The sequence below is a fragment of the Trachurus trachurus genome (genome assembly GCF_905171665.1).
Source record: "Trachurus trachurus genome assembly, chromosome: 8".
Lineage (NCBI taxonomy): Eukaryota > Metazoa > Chordata > Actinopteri > Carangiformes > Carangidae > Trachurus > Trachurus trachurus.
In genome coordinates, this window is record NC_139905.1 from 1329088 (window position 1) to 1351199 (window position 22112).

Here is a 22112-nt window from a genome sequence, read left to right on the forward strand (position 1 = left end):
TTCAGGTGATCAGTGATCAATACCCAGCCCTGACCCCCATCACTCTGTCAGACCTGCACATTGTTCATGTCCATCTTTGTTGGACTTTAATCTTCAGCTTGAAGCTCAAACTGAAACATCTGCAAGTTTAAAACTCAGAGTGTTAAAACATCTGGAGAAACAACACAACTGACCTGAGACTGTGTGTGTGTGTGTGTGTGTGTGTGTGTGTGTGTGTGTGTGTGTGTGTGTGTGTGTGTGTGTGTGTGTGTGTGTGTGTGTGTTATTGATCATGTCTGGACTCACTCAGCCTTCCTGCAGTTCCTCACAACTGGGATCAGTCTCCGTCCTCCCTGACCTGATGTCTTGTACTTCTTCAGGTCCAACTGGTCCAGAACCTGCTCTGACATCTGCAGCATGTAGGCCAGAGCTGAACACTGGATCTCAGAGAGTTCCTTCTCTGATCTGTTCTCTGACTCCAGGAACTGTTGGATCTCCTGATGAACTGACTGGTCCTTCATCTCCGTCAGACAGTGGAAGATGTTGATGCTTCTGTCAGGAGAGTCACTGTTCATCTCCTTGAGGTTGTTGATGGTTCCCTGGATGGTTTCTGGACTGTTGTCTGTCTGACCCAGCAGACCTCCTAACAGCCTCTGGTTGGACTCCAGAGAGAGGCCATGAACAAAGCGAACAAACAGGTCCAGGTGACCGTTTCTACTGCGGAGGGATTTCTGCATGGCTCTCTGCAGGAAGTCATGCAGAGTTAAATCATCATGTTGATCTCCCAGGAAGTTCTCCAGGACCTGTGTGTTCCTGTTGGTGAAACAGTGGAACATGTAGACTGCAGCCAGAAACTCCTGAACACTCAGATGAACAAAGCAGTAGACTGTTTTCTGGAAGATCACACTCTCTCTTTTGAAGATCTCAGTACAGAGTCCTGAGTTCACCAAGGCCTCTGTGACATCCAGACCACACTGCTCCAGGTCTTCTTGGTAGAACATGATGTTTCCTTCCTGCAGCTGTTCAAACGCCAGCCTCCCCAGCTTCAGAAGAACTTCCCTGTCGGCCTCCGTCAGCTCCTGTGGACTCGTCTCATGTCCTTCACCGTACTTGTTCTTCTTCCTCTTTGTCTGGACCAGCAGGAAGTGTGAGAACAGGTCCGTCGTGGTCTTGGGCAGCTCTCCTCTCTGGTCTGTGGTCAACATGTGCTCCAGAACTGTAGCACTGATCCAGCAGAAGACTGGGACTTGACACATGATGTGGAGGGTCCTGGACGTCTTGATGTGTGAGATGATTCTTCTGGACAGATCTTCATCACTGGACCTCCTCCTGAAGTACTCCTCCATCTGGGCGTCAGTGAAGCCTCGGACCTCTGTTACCCTGTCGACACATGTAGGAGGGATCTGATTGGCTGCTGCAGGTCTGGAGGTGATCCAGACCAGAGCCGAGGGAAGCAGATCCCCCTGGATGAGGTTTGTCAGCAGCACGTTGACTGATGACGTCTGTGTGACATCAGACACAACCTCCCTGTTGTTGAAGTCCAGTGACAGTCGGCTTTCATCCAGGCCGTCAAAGATGAAGAGAAGTTTACAGACAGCCAGCTGCTCTGCTGTGACCTTCTGTAATGTTGGATGGAAAACATGGAGCAGCCTGAGAAGACTCAACCGCTGATCTCTGATCAGGTTCAGCTCCCTGAACGAAAGCAGAACCAGCAGACTGACATCTTGGTTCTCCAAGCCCTCGGCCCAGTCCAGAGTGAACTTCTGCACTGAGAAGGTTTTTCCAACGCCAGCGACGCCGTTGGTCAGAACCACTCTGATGGGTCTCTGTTGGACAGGTGAGACCGTAGAGACGTCCTCTCTCTGTTGGACAGGTGAGACCGTAGAGACGTCCTCTCTCTGTTGGACAGGTGAGACCGTAGAGACGTCCTCTCTCTGTTGGACAGGTGAGACCGTAGAGACGTCCTCTCTCCGTTGGACAGGTGAGACCGTAGAGACGTCCTCTCTCTGTTGGACAGGTGAGACCGTAGAGACGTCCTCTCTCTGTTGGACAGGTGAGACCGTAGAGACGTCCTCTCTCTGTTGGACAGGTGAGACCGTAGAGACGTCCTCTCTCTGTTGGACAGGTGAGACCGTAGAGACGTCCTCTCTCTGGTGGACAGGTGAGACCGTAGAGACGTCCTCTCTCTGGTGGACAGGTGAGACCGTAGAGACGTCCTCTCTCTGTTGGACAGGTAAGTCTTTAAAGATGTCGTTGCACTTGATTGGAGTGTCATGGAGGGTCTTCTTCTTGGACGTTGTCTCCAGCTGTCTCACCTCATGTTGGGTATTAACCTCTTCACTCTGTCCCTCTGTGATGTAGAGCTCAGTGTAGATCCTGTTGAGGAGGGTTCCACTTCCTGTTCCACTTCCTGTTCCCTCAGTTCCTTCAGTCACTCGTTCACATCTGCTCCTCAGACTGATCTTATGTTGATCTAAAACCTCCTGCAGACCACGATCTGCTGAGAGAGAAGAGACAGAGTCAGACTGAAGACAGAGAGTCTGACAATCTGATCAGATTATTTTCATCAGCTACAGAAAAACTACAGACAACAAAGAGAAGGTTTGAATCATCATCTTCAATGTCAGTGCTGTGTGATGGAACAATGACTCTGGAGAAAACAACAGGTCCTGGTTTCACTAATGACCACATCAGCAGACAGATGTTCAGTCTCACTTTGTCCACAGCTGCTCTGATTGGCTGTCTGCAGCTCACCTCTGGTTCTGGGTCTTTGTCCATGATCCTTCAGGACGTCAGAGACACCACTCCTCTTCTCTCTGTCCAGACTAAATGATATAAGACATAAAAACAAAAACACTTTGTACTCTGACAATTACATTAAATCATAAAGACGACGATGAGGACAAACACAGATTAACACTGATGTGTCTTCAGGTCGCTCCTCATGGACAGACAGATGGATCCTGGAGACTCTGCTCTCAGTCTGTGTTCAGAGGAAGATTTTCAAAGTAAAACAGGAAGTGATCGACGATGAGGACAAACACAGATTAACACTGATGTGTCTTTTCTTCAATAGAGAGGAGAAAGAAGAACGAGGACTGAGGACAAACATGGATGTGGCCTCACTGATCTGAGACCAGCTGGTGTCTGTAAAGTATTTGGAGTAGACTAAGTTACTATTACATTTACTCTACTTTAACCATGACTCATCATCTCAGAGCTCAGGAGGTTTTTCTGTTTTCTATAGTGTTCGAAACCGTCTCTTACCGGGACTCTGGAGGTACAGGTCCAGGTCTGAAGTAAAGAGGTTCATCTTTGGACAGGTCACTCTTCATGGACAGACAGATGGATCCAGGTCCAGGTCTAGGTTCAAGACTGAAGTTTCGAGGTTGTTCCATGGACCAGTCACTCTTCATGGACAGACAGATGGATCCTGGAGACTCTGCTCTCAGTCTGAGCTTCTGACCTCTGCAAACACAAACATGTTTTTATTCCCATCACATTGATCACTGATCAGTTCTCTGATCACAGATGCATTGTGGGAAGTCTCCAGTGACGTCAGCGTCCAGCACCACACACTGTAGTGAAGGATGGAAGCAACACAGCAGCATCATAGACAACAGTGGAGAGTCAGTCAGTCATTAAATCAGAAGTCAGCGATCCGGTGGTTTTGTCTAACTTCCTGTCAGCAGATGGAGTTAGCAGTCCCCGCCCTTGTCCCTACGTCACCACATTCACGCGCATCCCTTGGCTGTGTCATAACATGGTGTTTTGAACCAGCCTTAGTGTGTTTTGGACAACAGTGTCGGTGCACCTGAACGCACCATGAGGAGCTGGAGGTGACAGCTGCATTAAATTAACTAATCAGTGTGGAGTGGTATGAAGACTGTGTTTTTCAGACGTTCAGAGTGAAGACTGGTGGTGAAGAGGAGGCTGCTGTGCTGTGCTGAGCTGGACTGGACTGGACTGGACTGGACTGTGTTGGGCAGAAGAGGACTCCCCCCATTCACCTGGAACCCCCCCCTCACAGAGGATCACTGGCACCCTAAAGAAGAGGAAAGTTGGATACTTTTCCCTGTTCACCTCTCTCTGGTTCTAACTCTCTCCTAGAAATCAGCAGGCTGTAGGAGAGTAAGCTCAACAAAGGCTGAGGCATCAGACGGTGTAGTACTGTGGAAGGAGTGGGCCCCCTTCCCCCTTGGAGTTCTACTAGCCTCATGATGAGAGGAATCCAGCGAGAGTCGAGGAATAGATTGTCCTGCTGCCCCTCCCCTGATTGAAGGCCGTGCTGCATCTTAAATCCAGCCCAACAGAAATGCACATTCTATTGTGAATAAACAGTGTCTCCCCTTTTATTCCAACTTGTGTCTTGTTATTTTAACTCAACGTGGTTCCCAACCAATCCAAGTTCTAGAACCTTTTAAACTTTTAAGCTTTTATTCCTAATTGTGTGGTGTGACAGCTGCACACACAGAGAGGACCGCCCCTTTATGCCGTTATCTCTCCTCATTGGATAAAGGTTGTAGGATACAAGGAAAGTTTTTTCCTTGGCTTACAGCAGAGCAGAGTGACTGACAGACCCGTGTTTCAGACCAAACACTCTATAGAAGTGATTGCTGTCGGAAGATACAACTATTTAAGACTTATATTAACACAAACATTCTGCTTACTTCTGCTTTAACTGTCCAGCTGCTGAACATCTGTCTCACATCAGCTCTACAGAGGATCACACACTGACACTGCTCAGCATCTGGATCCACTGGCTCAACATCTGGATCTACCTAGACACCAGTCCTACACACACAGTCTGAGCCCATTGGTTCCTCCTGAAGACTCAAAGCTTCACCAACATCTCAGCTACAGGTTCATGTTTAAAGAGGCTCAGTCATTTCCTCAAACAGCTGCTCACTCTAGTTTCTATCAAACCAACAGGAGGGAACACAGGAAACATTTGTCAGGGACTACTTTCAGCAGCGGATTGATCCACATTTGGTGCTGTAGTGAGTATGTGGGGCAGCAGAACGGAGTCTAAATACACTACAGTATGTGTTGATGTCCCCCAGTGACACAGTGTGGTTCACTGATGTGTTTTAATGTGGAGCTTAATGTTGTTTCATGGCTGTAAAACATCCGTGGTGAATAAATGCAGTGGCATCGGGTAAACACCAGATCGGATATCTCATGTAAACAGTTAACCCGAAAGACTTGTTTGGGATGAATTCAATCAGAAAGAGGAAAGTCTCATGTAAACCCTCCGAATGTTACATGATTATTTCATAGCGTGGTGAATGTGCAAGTCTCTTACTGTGAGTCTGAGTGTCCAGGTCCAAGACTGAAGTTTGGAGGATCAAGTCTGGACTGGTCACTCTTCACAGACCAGCAGGAGGATCCAGGTCCAGGTTCAGGTTCAAGACTGAAGTCTAGAGGAATTCCTTTGGACTGGTCACTCTTCAGAGACGGACAGATGGATCCTGGAGACTCTGGTCCGTCCTCCTCTTCCTCCACATTAACACTCATCTTCAGGACTTCAGTCAGTCTGAGAGGGAAACCAGAAACACTGACTGAGCTGAACACACACACACACACACACATTAACAGAATACACGGTGTAATGAACTCCTTCTGGTCGTAATATTCAGTTCGTCACAACTGGCTGAGACAACAGGGAGTAGCTGTCCTCCTGCTGTCCCCCCTTTAGTCTCAGTAGTTCACTCTGACTCTTCTTCCCTCCACACTTCACAGGGACTGACACTCACAGACTTTAACGGTGAAGAATAATAATAAAGTTGTTTAACACTCACCTAACGCAGCTTCACTCTTACTCCTTCATGTCGTCTAAAAATGGCGTCTGAACTAAATACTTTTGGCCCAATTCCAACCCGACCCCTCATGGACTCACTCACTTGGAGCAGAGCCAGTCTAATATTAGAAATTCTCTGCTTAGAGGTGCGTTCACGGGTAGTATGTGAGTGTGTGAGGGCTGTTCCACTGTCAGATCAGTGAGTCAGTGAATGAGCCCTTACTGCCCCCTGTTGTTTTAATCACTTGTGACATCCCTACCCCCTGCTTTCCCTCCAAGGTATCAGATCCTCTTTTGTTTGTCACCCATTTGTGTATTCTAATGTCTAGACCTTGTAATTGCATCAAGTTCCAGAGACACCCAACCTCTCATTTCCTTATGATATACTCAAACCCTTTTGTATTTTAAAGTGTGTTGATTAGACCTCTTAATCACCCTCCAGGATGTCAGTACCGATGATATACTCAAACCCTTTTGTATTTTTTTTGTGTGTTGATTAGACCTCTTAATCACCCTCCAGGATGTCAGTACCGATGATATACTCAAACCCTTTTGTATTTTTTTGTATTGATTAGAACCTTTAATCACACTCCAGGATGTCAGTGCCGATACCTTTGAAAGGTGAAAAGACATCCTGAGTAGGGGGCTGACCCCTCAGAAAACAAAAGATGTAAACACACCCAAGGGGTGGGCTTTTCCTCTAGCATAAATGTTCAGATTTCCTGATGATCTGAGTCTTTCTGCATTTCGAACCGCTCGCATGTTGATTGACCTTTTCTTTGCAAAGAAAATAAAACTCGGTCGACCGGCAAGAAGTCTCTATTTCATTCTTCACCAAAGCAGAAAAATTTCCACGACAACTTGGTGTCAGAAGTGGGATTCCTCGGATAATCGTCTGGGACGGACGCGGACAGTGGATAGGCCATCCTGGAAGAGAAAAAAAAACTTTCCAGCCTCCAACCTCAAAAACTCTTCTGAGAAGGGAGGACTGACCGCAGATGCCCCGGATCGTTACCGCTGGAATTCTACGAACAATAAGTCAGCGAAATTTATCTGGTGAGCATTGAAATATTGACCTTCTAACTCTTTTTCTCTTAAAATTTGGTTTAATTTGACATAATATTTCTAATTTTCATTTTATCCACAACTGTATCTGAGTCTATGACTCAGGGATCAAAGTTTAAATACTTTGGGTTTCGCTTTTATCACTTGTGCGGGGTATATTAATATTTGATTATATTAATATATGTAACAAAGTGATCCTTACAGAGACGTCTGTATTGAAATTGTCGTGCACGACCTCCACAGCTGGAATGGGGAGTAAAGGCTCTGTTGAGGCGGGACCTCCAGAGGGTGCAATTGTGGATATAATGAGAAAGAAATATGGGGATAAAACGCTAAAATATTTAAATGTCTGGACAGCTGAGTTTGGATTCCCAATAGGGGGATCTCTCAGTTTAAAAACTATATTACTATTAGAGGAAAAGCTAAAGAAAAAAGAACTAGATATGAGAAGGAAAAAGAAAATCTCTGTAAAAAAATTAGAAACTATGGAAGGTCAAAGAGAATGTTTACAGATGTGGAAAGGGGAAGCAGAAGCAAGAAACAGGGAAATAATGCATAAACAACTACCCTTTCCATGTAAAACAGTTGAAACCAATGAAAAGCAAAATTTACACACACAAAGAACACCAGACTCGCAGATCTCTTCTTCTTTGTTTCCATAGTTGGCAGCTTTGAAGCTGGATCCAGACCCCAACGGCAACCCACCCTCTCATCCTTCAGCTCCACTACCATACAACTATACAACACCCAACAAAAGAGAAACCGACTCCTCCAGCATGACACAACAAAAAACAAGTTCAGGAGCAGCTCATCCTGATGCATCTGTTCAACCACAAAACTCTCCAGACCCCTCTTCTACAACTGCACACAGACTATGTCATCCCAATCAAGATATAGCCTTCAACATGCCCACGGTTGAAGTGTCAGGACCAGAAGGTACAACAATGGTTTTCTGTGTGTGGACTACGGACATCAACACAGTCTGGAAACATGGACAACCCAAACATGGACACAAAAAGAAAGGACACAGGAACTCAGGAAGAAAAGTTCCCAGTGACGTCTGCTATCATTGTCGTCGACATGGACATTGGGTACGTAACTGTCCCACAAAAACATCATCAACTCCAGCAAACAAAAAACATAGACTGAGGATGATCGGGGGTGGTTGGAGGGGAATGGATCCTTGCTGACAAGCTTAACCAATTTGTGAAATCTGAGAAAGGTACTGCACTACATCACACACATACAGAATGTATAGGTTATACACATCGCTACAAATTGTGTTTGAACACTGACACTAGTTATGAAAGAAACAACAACAACAACAAAAAAATGTGTAGCCTATGTGTTCATCAGGTCAAAATAGTTACAGATACCATTACCATCCCACTGATGGGCAGATACTTGATGTGCAAATTAGACCTTTGTCTGGTCTCAACCACAGATGAAGCAAAACAAACTGATCTAATTTGGAATCAAATGTTTTTCACACTACCTTGTTCACCACACCCTAGACCTGCAGTATGCATATCAATGGAAATTGCAACCCTTAACGGCCTTTTCCAAGCTTGTTACAGAAGTAAAAAAAAAAAAAAAAACAGTTATCGACACCAGAGAAACTGCAATGAACCTCTTGTGTCACCAGGACCTGATGAGACATATGAGAAAAGTTGGTTGGGAAAGAGAGTTGATAATGTGAACACACATCAACCAGACAACACAGATGTGCTTTATCATTCTCTCTCACACCAATTCAATTTTGACATGTACACCACAGACCATTTGATTCTATACATTTACATTTGCAATTAGAGAAAAGATTGGGACCCATTTAAGAAAAACAATGTAAGCGCTGTGCACACTCAAAGAAAATCCAGCTGGTACCTAAAACACTTTTTAGGTTTGTATGTTTGTTTGTTTGTTTGTTTGTTTGTTTGTTTGTTTGTTTGTTTGTATGTTTGTTTTTGTCTGAAACAAGTTAAAACTATTTCAGCCCTACAGGAGGTCCCTAAGACACTGTGGGTTGTCAGTTACTGTGATGTTTGGCCTCATCAAATATGAACCTATGGTGATCACTCCAAAATCAAGAAGCTATCGATTTACATAATGCCAGTCTTTGAGTCTTTTAAAGCAGTAGGAGTAATTGTTCCCTGTAAAGACTCCCCAGTTGGCACACCTTTGTTCACCTCTCCACAGCACGATGCAACAAACCAACAACAACAAAGCTTCTTTGCTAATGCTCCTGTTCCTTGGTTATCTCCATTAACCATAGGTGGTGTGTAGCTGAGTCAGTATTTAGATTTAATGTGTTTTTAAGTTGATATTATCTATGTGAACTTCAGCTAAAACTAAAACCCACTCCACATATGATTCAGACCAGTGGTAAATATGTTAACCAGCTAAACTGTTGTTGCTGCAGCAGTTTGGTTCAGAGAACAATGGTTCCTGGTTCCAGCTGTTGTTGCAGGTGGGGCGTTAATTAGCGGTGCACCCCCCAAAACGCGCCAAAACGTCGCTGCTGCTGGAAGAGCCGAGACACACGGTGAAACTCTCTCCGTTATTTGTAGATAATATGCTCTTAAAGTCCTTACTTACCATCAATATCACACACACACTGAGTGATGAGGTGGCGGCCATGTTTAAAGTGTGTGTGACTGTGTGTTGTTTTTCTTTGTTCACGGTGAGACGAGGATTTAACGATCTCATCTCATTAGCATACATGTGTTTGTGTTGTGGCTTTGTTCTGTGTGTTTAAAGTTCATCTGCTGTGGATCCAACTGAAACTGCCACTATACGATCTCATGTCTACAGAAATATCTGATTTCCATGATATTCTGATTTATTGAGATGCAGCTGTAGTTTCCAGTTTCAAACTGAATGTTCACTAATCAAAGTCAGTTTACAGTAGTTCAAGTCAAATAACCACAACCAAGTATTGAGTGCATATAGATGGACTAACTTTTTACAAGGCCAATATTTCTGTATTAAAAAAGCTTCTTTTTTTTTTTAATAAATCTTTTGTAATATTCAATTTTTTTTTAGGAACTGAATTTTATGTCTTCATAAAACGTAAGCCATAATGGATCTATAGCCTATATGGTGTTAGCTTGACTTTTTGAATTGAATTACTGACATAAATAAACTTTTCCATGGTATTCTAATTTATTGAGATGCACCTGTATAAATCTTATTGATTAGTGAATATTCAGTTTGAAACTGGAAACTACAGCTGCATCTCAATAAATCAGAATATCATGGAAAAGTCAGTTTACAGTAGTTCAAGTCAAATAAACAAAACCAAGTATTGAGTGCATATAGATGGACTAACTTTTCACAAGGACAATATTTCTGTATTAAAAATGCTTCTTAAAAAAAAGAAAAATAATGATTTTTTTTTTTTTTAGAAACTGAATTTTATGTCTTCATTAAGCCATAATAATGGATCTATATAATGTGTTAGCTTCACTTTTTGAATTGAATTACTGACATAAATAAACTTTTCCATGATGTTCTAATGTATTGAGATGCACCTGTATATATCTTATTGATTAGTGAATATTCTGTTTGAACTGTTAGAAATGAATGTGATTAATGAGATAAAACATAAAAACATTGTCGATGCAGCTAATGTGCTCCTACTGTTGTGTGCAGAATAAAATCCTGAGATGGTCTCCAACAACGTCCTGTTTCCTGTGAGGTGAGTGGTGCCAGTGGGTTGCAGTCTGCTACAGGTGAGTGTTGGTGTCTGTCAGCAGCTTCAGGTAGTTGCACCAGCTACATCACTCCTGTGTGCTGGCCTGGGCCTTGGATTTGTCACATCTGTAGACATTTTATTCTTCTTATGACTCATTTACACCAACACATTCATTATCTCCAAATAAAGTTCCAATCCAATGAACATACAGACACTATAAATCATATTACAGTGATATTTGTGCATAATCATCAACCTTATTTAACCAAGTTAACAAAGACCACATTCTTATCAGTGGCAACAGCCTGGTAATAAACTCTTCAGCTCATTAATTAACACTCCAGAACTTATGCATTAACTTTTCATAACTTAGGTTCAGTTGTTAACAACAATTTCACAACAAAACAAGTCATGGACCCACAACACACACACATCACACAAACTCCCACAGACAACACTGGAGACACAGCGTCACATTTTATCAACAAAAACAAACCTTTATTCATAGAGCACTTTTCATACAAAAGGAAGCAGCTCAAAGTGCTTTATGCAATAAAATAAACAGCAGTCAACATCCTCTGTCATTCAACATTCACAGTTACACACACACACACACAAATGTTCTCCATGTAAACGTAGGCACATGCCCCACCACAATCCCTGCTCTAATTCTGCCCCCTAGTGTCCAAACAAGAGAACTCCTCCTACTGGAATCAGCTCTAGGTCAACAAACCATATCACACAGACATAAATATTCTTTCCTCCATAAATATGATAAAATGCAGTTACATTAAAACATTATGAGTTAAATGTAATTAATTTATCTGCTCAAATGTGAACACACTTAGGTTTGTCTCAGGTCATTTGTAGCCCAGAGCAATTAAACAGTTATGCATTCAGTGGAACTCATCATTTTAACTCATGTCTAAAAAACACACTTGACAGAAATAGTTTCATATTTTACATAAAAGCACTTTAAATGAACACACTCATTTAAAATTGATTCCACACCCCTGGGCTTAGAGGTTCTGTGAGTGTTAAAGTTTGATTTCACAAAAACATCGGCATCACCAACCATCAACTGTCTGCACAAACATTTATAATAACAGCATGAGCACAGAAAAACAGCAACAGATCAAAGTAGGAGTTTGTTATGTGTTGTATGTAGCATAGTTAAGGTAAAAAAAAATGTTCATCATGATGCACTTTTCATACAAAAGGAAGCAGCTCAAAGTGCTTTATGCAATAAAATAAACAGCAGTCACAGCCGCTCTCATTCAACATTCACACACACAAATGTACAACATGTAGGCACTCACACTTCTCTAAAGTTGAACTAAGAAGTTTCAGTAATTCCTTTGGGGTTTGAGACGACACTCACCTGAAAAACACAGGAAAGAAACAGTGACACAGAGAGACGAGGCTGCTTGAACTGAGTCTTCCATGGTGATGAGGAAAACCCATCCAGACATGCCCCACCACAATCCCTGCTCTAATTCTGCCCCCTAGTGTCCAAACAAGAGAACTCCATCACCTCTAGGTCAACAAACCATATCATACACACATAAATATTCTTTCTTCCAAAAACATATGATGAAATGCAGTTATATTAATACATTATGAGTTAAATGTAAATAATTTATCTCCATAAACGTCCCACTCTGTCAGCATGAACCAGTTCTAGAGCTGCTTTGGCTCTAACATCCTGAACACACACTTCACACTGTGGGACAGGTTTGTCTCTGGTCATTTGTAGCCCACAGCAATTAAACAGTTATGCATTCACTTCAGTAGAGCTCAAAATTTAAATTCATGTTTGAAAATGCACTTGAAATAAATAGTTTCATATTTTACATAAAACACACACATTTAAAAATGATAAAGTCGGTTAAATAGCAGAGTCAAGTGGAGGTGCACGGTAGCCAGTGAAATGCTTCATCCACTTCCTGAGTGAAGACCAGCTGGTCAGGTGGGGACAGGTGAGTTTTAATGTGTAGTCAGCTGACTGATGTTTCCGTTAACCATGATGATAATTGTTGCCGTTGTAAACTGCGTCGGTCCATGCTAGTGCTAATACAATCCACTCACTGTGATGCTAATTACTTCAAGTTAAATCCTATTGGGTTAGCCTAACAGTGTTAATGGCTTTGAAGTGGTGAGTGAGAATATCTTAGTAAATACTGCTGAGCAGCAGACATTTTCTGACTACATGCTGTGTAAAAGAAACTGTTATTCAATGTGTTCTGAAATACTTTGTGTAAAGTACTGCAGCTGGCTGTGGGTTAACACGGGTTCATATCAAATATTTACTGTTAATGCTGGTATTTCTGTAGCTAATAAAAGTTAAATGATGATCTGAAGATTCATAGTCTTAGTAATTCATTAGAGTTTAACCGTATATTTAAAGGTGCACCGGTGAGTTAATTTTTTGAGATCTCCTTTATGTATTTGACCTGCAACTGAAATGTAGTAAAAATATCAAATTGCTCACAACTTAGCATCAAGTAATTGTATCTTGACCTTGTCTCAGGTCCCAGAGTGAATACTTTTCAAAATGCCACCCTGCTGAGATCGTGGAGCCGACCTAGAGTGATCCAGAGATTTGTGAAGATTTCAACAGTTTCCAGAGAGAGAAGATGTTCCAGTACTGGATGACGAGCCAAGCCCAGAGAGATACTGAACCACTGGCTTTCAGCAAGGAGACAGCAAACTAGGTAACACTGATGTATTCCTCCTCTTTGTCAAGAATGGTTACACTTTACATTCATCATTTACTGTGTGTTGATAATGTAATACATTTTGTCTTAGGATTTTAAAGGTAGTGGAAAGCTCCCACTGCTCCTGTGAAAGAGTATCCACCACAAACACAGGTAGGTGTACAACACAACTTTGTATTACAGCTCCGTTTACAAACATGTCGGCTTACTTGAAGTGAACAAACCCCTCGGTGTGTGTTTGAAGCCATCTGACGTTGTCTGTGGGATGTAAACAGACGAAACATTGTAAGATTGGTCCGCTCCCAGTATATGCTGCCGTGGCGATATGGGGAATGTTATAATAAACCAGCGAGCTAACTAGCCAGCTAGCTATCAATACAGCTGCAGCTCCATGTTCTGTGTTTTCCTACCTGGACGTCACAGTCGGTCTCTGAAACGAGGTGAGGCCGGAGCGTGAACACACAAGGACCGCAGGTAGTGGAGCATAGATATATTATATACATATACTGTAAGTAAATATATATATATATATATATATATATATATATATATATATATACATGCATATATACCACACGCTCCTCTCTAACTAACAAACAAAAGGAAGCAGAGGACCGGACACCCCTCCATCCTGACCTACAGCCTTTTCTTTTCCTTTTTTTCTTCTTTTGTTGCATATTTGTGGCACTTAGGCTAAATGTTTAAGATAGCTAATAAAACAATTTTCAATAAAAGGCCTATTGAGATATATTATAAATACTAATTAAACATTAAAGTGAATCACTCATCTAACGACCTCACAGATTTATTTGTTGAACTATAAACAACCACATGAACTTCACATATGTGAAATATTTTGCACATGTGGTTTTGGCAATTTTATGTGAATCATTTTGAACATTTTTTACACGTTGTGTACATGTCGTCACATGTGTCAAACCACATGTAGAAAATGGGTTCACATGGGAGTTCACATGTGATTCACATAAAATTGGGCCAAAACCAAATTTTTCACATGTGAAGAATCACATGTTAAAGTTCATGTGGGTTTTCTGTAAGGGATTGATTAAACAACAAAACCAGACTGATGAAATCACAACAACCATGAGATTTGATTTGTTTTTTTAAATTTATTACAATATGCCGTCAGTCAAGGTTGAAAATGATATTCACATGTAATAGATGGAGACCAGACCTGACTTTTAGACTCACATTAGAGCAAAAAAGACAATAATAAGATATAGTAAGACTTTGAATTTACATAGCCTAAGTTTGAAAGTGTAAAAAGCAAAGGTAAATAATTACTTACCTTACTTTATTTGTTTGTTTAGTTGGGACAATGCACATTAATGGACAGTGAGTACTAGAATACCCACTGTAAATACACCGGATTTTTTGCTAAATTACATCCATAGTCCCCAAAACAATACAACAATTAACATAAAAAAGCCCATAAAGACAAACAGTGTTGTGGGTAACGCGTTACAAAGTAAAGCTACAAAGTAACACGTTAGAGTACTCTAATTACTTTTTTCGTGTAACGCGTAACGTAACGCGTTAGTTTCGGGCGATGAGCAATCAGTAACTTAGTTTTTTTTCTGCCTCTCGGGGAGCGGCAGCTCAGTTCTCCCCCGGTCGAGCCCCGGATATCTACTCCATAGCTGTCGTAGCAGCAGTGTCATACCAGTACATTTAATCACATTTTTAACTTTTATTACACACAAGGCAGGAAGTTCACGTCTCGCCAGCCTCCCTCCTCTCCACACGTGAGTCCCCCGTTCAGGTTCAAACAGATCGAGCATGAAGCCGCTGAGAGGGATTCACGGCAACTACTGAATCCCCCCCCAAAAAAAGAACCCGCTACGTGGCATATTTGACTGTCTTTCCTGTTAATGTTATTCTGTAGGAGCTAATTTGATTGGATGACTGATGTTATTCATTGTCAGGACTCGGTGCATTTAAAAGAGGCTGTGTGTCTGTCAGTTAAGTTGCAGCATGTGCGAGGCGCTGCAAAAGGCTTTTCATTTTTAGTAACGCATGAGTACTCTAACGCGTTACTTTTATTCATAGGTAACGCAGTAACGTAACTGATTACTTTTAATTGATGGTAACGTTGTAACCTAACTAACTACTTTCCAAAGTAACTATACCCAACACTGAAGACAAAGGACCGGTAGATAACAGAATAAGTACATTTACATAGTTACAGGAGGGTTGGACACACAAGTAAAGTAAAGTAAAAGTAAGTGTAAAAGTGTAAAAAGCAAAGGTAATATTAAATATACATTGATTCATTGATCATAATATAAAAATAAATAGTGTTTACTTGTTGGCCAAAGACTAAAACAACGTGGCGTCCTAAGCAGCTGGTAAATCTGTGTATTACAGTGTCCTGTAAGGGACAAACAGTCAAACAGGTTAACCGCCTCACATTAATATGTTAACTGTCGTCATAGCAACCTGATCTGAAACTCCATCATGGTAAAGGAACACTGAATAATGTGGAAATGAGCTGCAGTTCTTCACCACACCACAAGATGGAGCTGATTAATCAGAATGGATGAGGAAGGAAACAGGAGGAGGAAGAGAGAGGAGGAGGAGGAGCAGAGAGTGTGTAGAGGATCAGATGAGTCCAGAGACAGTGATGATCTCTGTCCGGTCCAGAACACACAGGGAGGATGGTGGACTGGACTCTGTGAGAGACAGTGGAGCTGCTCTCAGATCAGTTCAGCAGGTCCAGGAGGGAAGGAGTTTACCACCGTCTGAGAAGAGAAGCAGAGGACAGAGGTGATTGATCAGTGATTGTCTCTCTCTGCTCTGATTGGCTGACTGTTGTCTCTCTATTCTGATTGGCTGACTGTTGTCTCTCTCTGCTCTGATTGGCTGACTGTTGTCTCTCTCTGCTCTGATTGGCTGACTGTTGTCTCTCTCTGCTCTGATTGGCTGACTGTTGTCTCTCTCTCTCTGCTCTGATTGGCTGACTGTTGTCTCTGTTATTGTCTCACACTGACTTTAGTCCAATAGTGCTGAAAGCAGCACAGACTGACTCCGCCCCCCTACTGACCTCACAGTCTCCAGTCTACAGTCTGGACTCTTCACTAGATCATCCAGATCCTTCAGGTCTGAATCCTCCAGGTTGTTCTGTCTCAGGTCCAGTTCTCTCAGGTGGGAGGGGTTGGACTTCAGAGCTGAGACCAGAGAAGAACAGCTGATCTCTGACAACCTGCAGAGCTCCAATCTGAATAAAGAATAAAAGAAGAAGATTAATTCATTGATGATCAGAAAGAAGAGTTTTCTCTTCAACAGGTGAATTTCAGTGTCTTTGTCCAAACATGAGTTGTGAGGATCTTGTGCACATTGTTGTGATAGAGATGAAGTGAGTTGATGAGCTGATACTGGACATTTTCTCCAGAGTTTCTAGAAAACATGAGCCGTCTGACTGAGAGAAATACGAGTGTGTGTGAAGGTTGAACTGAAGTGAACAGACATTATTCATGACCACTGAGTGAAATGAGCTGAAACTGAAGAATCATTCTCACACAACAACAACTGCAAATATTCAACAACCACTATTTCAAATGTCATTAATCAATTCAATCAAAGTCAATGATTCAAGTTCTGAATGAAGATCAATCAGGTTCAGTTGTGGATCAAAGATCTAAGATCTACAACAGTAACAGTCAGTGAACTGACCTCAGAGTCTCCAGTCGACAGTCTGGACTCTCCAGAAAACCACTCAGATGCTTCACTCCTGAATCCTGCAGGTTGTTTCTAGTCAGGTTCAGGTGTCTCAGGTGGGAGGGGTTGGACTTCAGAGCTGAGACCAGAGAAGAACAGCTGATCTCTGACAAACTGCAGAACTCCAATCTGAATAAAGAATGAAAGAAGATAAATTCATTGATAACTGATCAGATGTGTCCTGATCAATAACGAGTCCTGATCAATAATCAATAGAGGGACTTTGTCCTTGTGTTCTTGTGGATCTTTATCATGTGGCCTTCTACACACATCATCCACATGTCAGCACAGATTCATCAGCTGATGCTGACCTCAGCTCAGTCTGTCAATATACAATCAATATCTGATCAATACCTGTTGGACTAAACACTGACTACAACTCTCTGGTTTAGAGATTCTGATTCTTTTAGACAGATTTATATTTGTACCATTTCATGTCACTAACTTTGTATTTTTCTTCTTCTCTGTTATTATTATCATTATTAATAACTTTATTGATCAACTGGTATCAGGGTTAAATCAATAAACTAACAGCACAGGGGTCAATGATGTGATGAAACCCAGTGTCAAGTGGTGTAACTTTGATTTTTGATATAAATCTGAATAAACAGGAAAATAAATCTGGACTCAAATGAGGAATTAATACAACTCTGTGTTTCTGGACTCATTTTACATCATTTGTCACAGATTATTTAGAAGAAGAGTTTTTGTTTTTAGGACATGTCCAGCTCAAGATGCATTAAAATCTAAATATACCATGGTCTGGGTGAATACTCGATTCTGATTGGCTGCGGGGTGTCCATTAAAAAGTGATCATGGACACCGGTCAAATTGCCTGATTACGTTCTAAATATTACTGCGCTGGCTCAAACGCTTGTTAGTAACCACGGCAACGGACACTCGGACGATAACAACTTTTTTTCAGCGCATCACGGCCATAGACTGTAAAAAGAATGGACGAAGCGTCCGTGACGTCCCCCATTGGTTTTGGGGAGTCGTTTTTGTGACTCAAACATGGCGGCCTGAACAGCGCCATGTTGGATTGGCCGGCCGAGAACCCGCCCACTGGCCTCGAAGCAGCCTGTCCACGGAGCTGCTCGGACCTGTCACTCAACGTTTCCGCACCCTAATTGGCCAGAATTTTAACCTAATAACAGTAAAACGGTAGAGTTAAAAAAAATTCACCCCCCTCAGAGTGTGTGCGGGGGTAGAAACTATCGATTGAGACGAAAAAACGTTCTGACACCAGGCTTTTAACATGTTTACTGAGGATGTAAAGTCGGCGATTTTAACATGGAGGTCTATGGAGAATGCTGCTTTCTGACACCAGCCCCCAGAGGAAGCCGAGGGGATTGCAGTTTTTTGAACGCGGAAGTGAGCTTCACTTCTCAGACCGACAACTGCCCCCTTGATCACGGCACTGGAGTCTGTAAACACACAAGCGGTAAGAAGTGCACTGGCCGTCTGAAAAACTTTATGTCACGTAACCTTTACGCCGTCACCTCACCTCCCTTCACTTATCAACTATCAGGCTGTGGCAGAGTCACTGGCTGTAGTTATGCTGCGGTCACAGCGGGTCCCTCTTTTTTTTTTTCTTTTATCGCCGACGAGAGTTATTAAATAGTCCGCTCAGCCGCTTATTGTGAAAGACGTATTTTAACGGTAAAAACAACATTAAATTATAAGTAATTGATTTAATATGTATTTATCTCGTAAGTGACCATGGTAAAAGTGGGATAATGCCCTTCGACGTGTCCGATTATCAGAGATCAATGGACTTCGCGGCGCGTCGGACGGTTCACGCCTCCGCGTCGTCCATTAATTTCTGATAATCGGACACCTCGAAGGGCATTATCCCTTACATATAGAAACACAGAAAAAAATCTATTTCTATTCAATGTTTTCAGAAGAAAGTATATTTTTAGTTCACTTTAATCCACTGTAGGTGGATCAGATACAACAGTCAGTGAACTGACCTCAGAGTCTCCAGTCTACAGTCTGGACTCTCCAGAAAAGCACTCAGATCCTTCACTCCTGAATCCTGCAGGTCGTTCTCACTCAGGTCCAGGTGTCTCAGGTGGGAGGGGTTGGACTTCAGAGCTGAAACCAGAGAAGAACAGCTGATCTCTGACAACCTGCAGCTCCACAATCTGAATAAAGAATAAAAGAAGATTAATTAATTGATAACTGATCAGATGATGATTCTCTGTTATTATTATTTTTATTAATAACTAGGCGTGTCCTCCACTAAGGATTTTCATAGTTGAATCTGATTGGTCAGATTTTGCCCACAGTCGACTAATCGTAGAAACATGTTGTTTTTTCCTCATTGATTCATGATCTCATTCGCGTCTTTTTCTGGAGAAAAGAGTTCAAACAGCTGAATAAACTAATTCTTCAGTTGGCATCAGATAACAGGACATTCTCCATCCGTCCTTTTCCTGATCTCACTGAGTAGATGACGAGTGTGTGCTGTGAATTAACAAGTGTGTGCTATTAAATAACGAGTGTGTGTGGAGAATGAAAAGATGGACAACCCATCGTTGTGAAGACATGATATGAGCATCAGTGCTGGTTCAGACGGGTCAGAGGTCGGGGGTCACAGCACCATGGTGGTGGTGTTTTTGTAAAAATCTGAATAAAGAGGAAAATAAATCTGGACTCAAATGAGGAATTAATACAACTCTGTTTAACTAACTTTGTATTTTTCTTCTTCTCTGTTATTATTATTATTATTATTATTATTATTAATAACTTTATTGATCAACTCGTATCAGGGTTAAATCAATAAACGACTAACAGCACAGGGGTCAAGGACGTGATGAAACCCAGTGTCAAGTGGTGTAACTTTGATTTTTGATACAAATCTGAATAAAGAGGAAAATAAATCTGGACTCAAATGAGGAATTAATACAACTCTGTGTTTCTGGAATCATTTTACATCATTTGTCACAGATTATTTAGAAGAAAAGTATTTTTGTTTTAGGACATGTCCTGCTCAAGATGCATTGAAATCTAAATATAGAAACACAGAAAATAATCTATTTCAATTTAATGTTTTCAGAAGAAAGTATATTTTTATAAGTTCACTTTAATCCACTGTAGGTGGATCAGATACAACAGTCAGTGAACTGACCTCAGAGTCTCCAGTCTACAGTCTGGACTCTCCAGAAAACCACTCAGATCCTTCACTCCTGAATCCTGCAGGTCGTTCCAGCCCAGGTTCAGGTGTCTCAGGTGTCTCAGGTGGGAGGGGTTGGACTTCAGAGCTGAGACCAGAGAAGAACAGCTGATCTCTGACAACCAGCAGCTCTTCAATCTGAATAAAGAATAAAAGCAGTGAGTTGAGGACAAAGCTCCTTGTTGACAGCGTTCAGTGTCTCATCATCTGTTCAGAGCTGAAGAAGCTTCAGAAAGAACAAGTTTAGAAAATCAAAGTCCAACAGCTGAAGCAACAGGAAGCAGGTTAAACAGTGACAGAGAGAAAACAGCTCATTAATATTCATGAGAAGCTGCTGCTGCTTCAACACAGACGCAGTGACTCCGCCTCTTCACCTGTCAGCTCCACCTGTGGCTCCATCCATACAAACTCATGTTGTGCAGCCACATTTCTCAGAAACTCTGTCACTGAGCTCCTTCTCACTCCAACAGCTCATCTGCACTCATACAGTGTGCATCATAGTGCGCGTGTGGGTAGCGATACGCCGCTTCAATGGCCGACAAACACGGCTCCAGAGTTCAGGGCTGTTTGACGAGGCCTGTCCACAGCAGCTCATCACTCAGCTTCTGTGCTGCTGCTCTGCTCTGCTAACACACTGACTGTGTTCAACAGCTCACACAAGCCCACGTTCAAGAAGCTCAGCTGTCACTTTGAGCTGCTTCTGACTCCTGCCCTCAGCCAAGCACTGAGTCAACACTCTGAGCCTGAGCCGCCACATGAAGCAACAACCTTCAGCCCATCTTGGTGAGCCTCCAAACAAACCAGCTGAGCCTCTGCAGCTGCTTCATGTCAGCAGCAACAAGACCAACACTAGCAGCTCTGCTCTCACCTGTCTCACCTTGATTCTCAGCATTCACAGTCATTGACAGGAAGTGGCTGCAGTGTGTGCCGTTGTTGAGCTGAGCTGCAGGCCACACCCTCTCTGCCTGGGTGCTTCAGGTTTGGGTGTGACTCCCAGCCTAGGGGAGCTGATTGATTGCACCAGGTGAAGTTGATTTATGGTTAGTGGTTAGAGGAGTGATCAGAGGAGTCAGAGAAGGTGAGCAGTTTGTGAGATGTGTGGAGACATGGAAATGGACATGGAAAAGTGACGCAGGACTAAAAGCTTGTTTCAAATAAGGAAGAAGGAGCCGGTGAGCTTTTGTTTGTGTGGGTTTTAGTATTTAGTGGATCAACCAGTTAAATTCATATTGAAATGTGTGTATTTAAAAGTAGTAAATCATGGTATCAAATTCAGGTTAAAAATGTATGTTAAAAAATCACTTTAGCTGCCAACAGCTCCCTACAGCCAGCCTCCACTGGAGCGCAGCTTTCCAGCCTCCTCTGCCTCTGCTGCCAGCTCTGTGGATCTCAGCTGCTTCCTCTCATGCTTCCTCCCATGGTTCTGTCAGCTCCACAACATCCACCAGCTGCTGTGTTTCTGACCACAACTCAACATCTGCTCTCAGATCAGTGCTGCACGTTGGTTCAACAACAAGTGTCTGAGTTGAAAACAACAGTTGTAGAAGCTGAGCTCGTTCTCTGCTGCTCTGAATCACAAACACTACGACTGCTCTCACCTTCTTCTCTCTGGACTCATCTCAACTGTTTTCTCTCTTCAGCTTCTTGAGAAAAATCCTCACACACAAATCCTGACATGTATGAACCAATGAGAAGCTGAAGCTTCAAACAACTACAACAGCTCCAGTCAGTGAACTCACCTCAGAGTCTCCAGTCTACAGTTTGGACTCTCCAGTCCAGCACACAGAAGCTCCACTGATGAATCATCCAGCTCGTTCCCACTCAGGTTCAGGTGTCTCAGGTGGGAGGGGCTGGACTTCAGAGCTGAGGCAACAACTTCACAGTGAAGCTCTGAGAGTCCACAATAACGAAGTCTGTGATTAGAGAAGAAACAAAATG

The 22112-nt window shown here is 42.4% G+C and overlaps 1 protein-coding gene across 1 annotated transcript in view; it reads right to left on the minus strand.

Moving 5' to 3' along the window:
- LOC310989772 (uncharacterized protein) overlaps positions 1 to 22112 on the minus strand; it is a gene marked incomplete at its 3' end in the record, with an annotated part of 66423 nt that overhangs the window by 9766 nt on the left and 34545 nt on the right. The window contains exons 3-8 of the mRNA XM_083976920.1: positions 20130 to 20312; positions 18970 to 19143; positions 3247 to 3447; positions 2741 to 2804; positions 2211 to 2474; positions 286 to 1805 (exon numbers count right to left, since the gene is read on the minus strand). Coding sequence (XP_083833046.1) covers positions 286 to 1805; positions 2211 to 2474; positions 2741 to 2804; positions 3247 to 3447; positions 18970 to 19143; positions 20130 to 20312 — 2406 coding nt within the window. The remainder of the gene's footprint in view (positions 1 to 285; positions 1806 to 2210; positions 2475 to 2740; positions 2805 to 3246; positions 3448 to 18969; positions 19144 to 20129; positions 20313 to 22112) is intronic.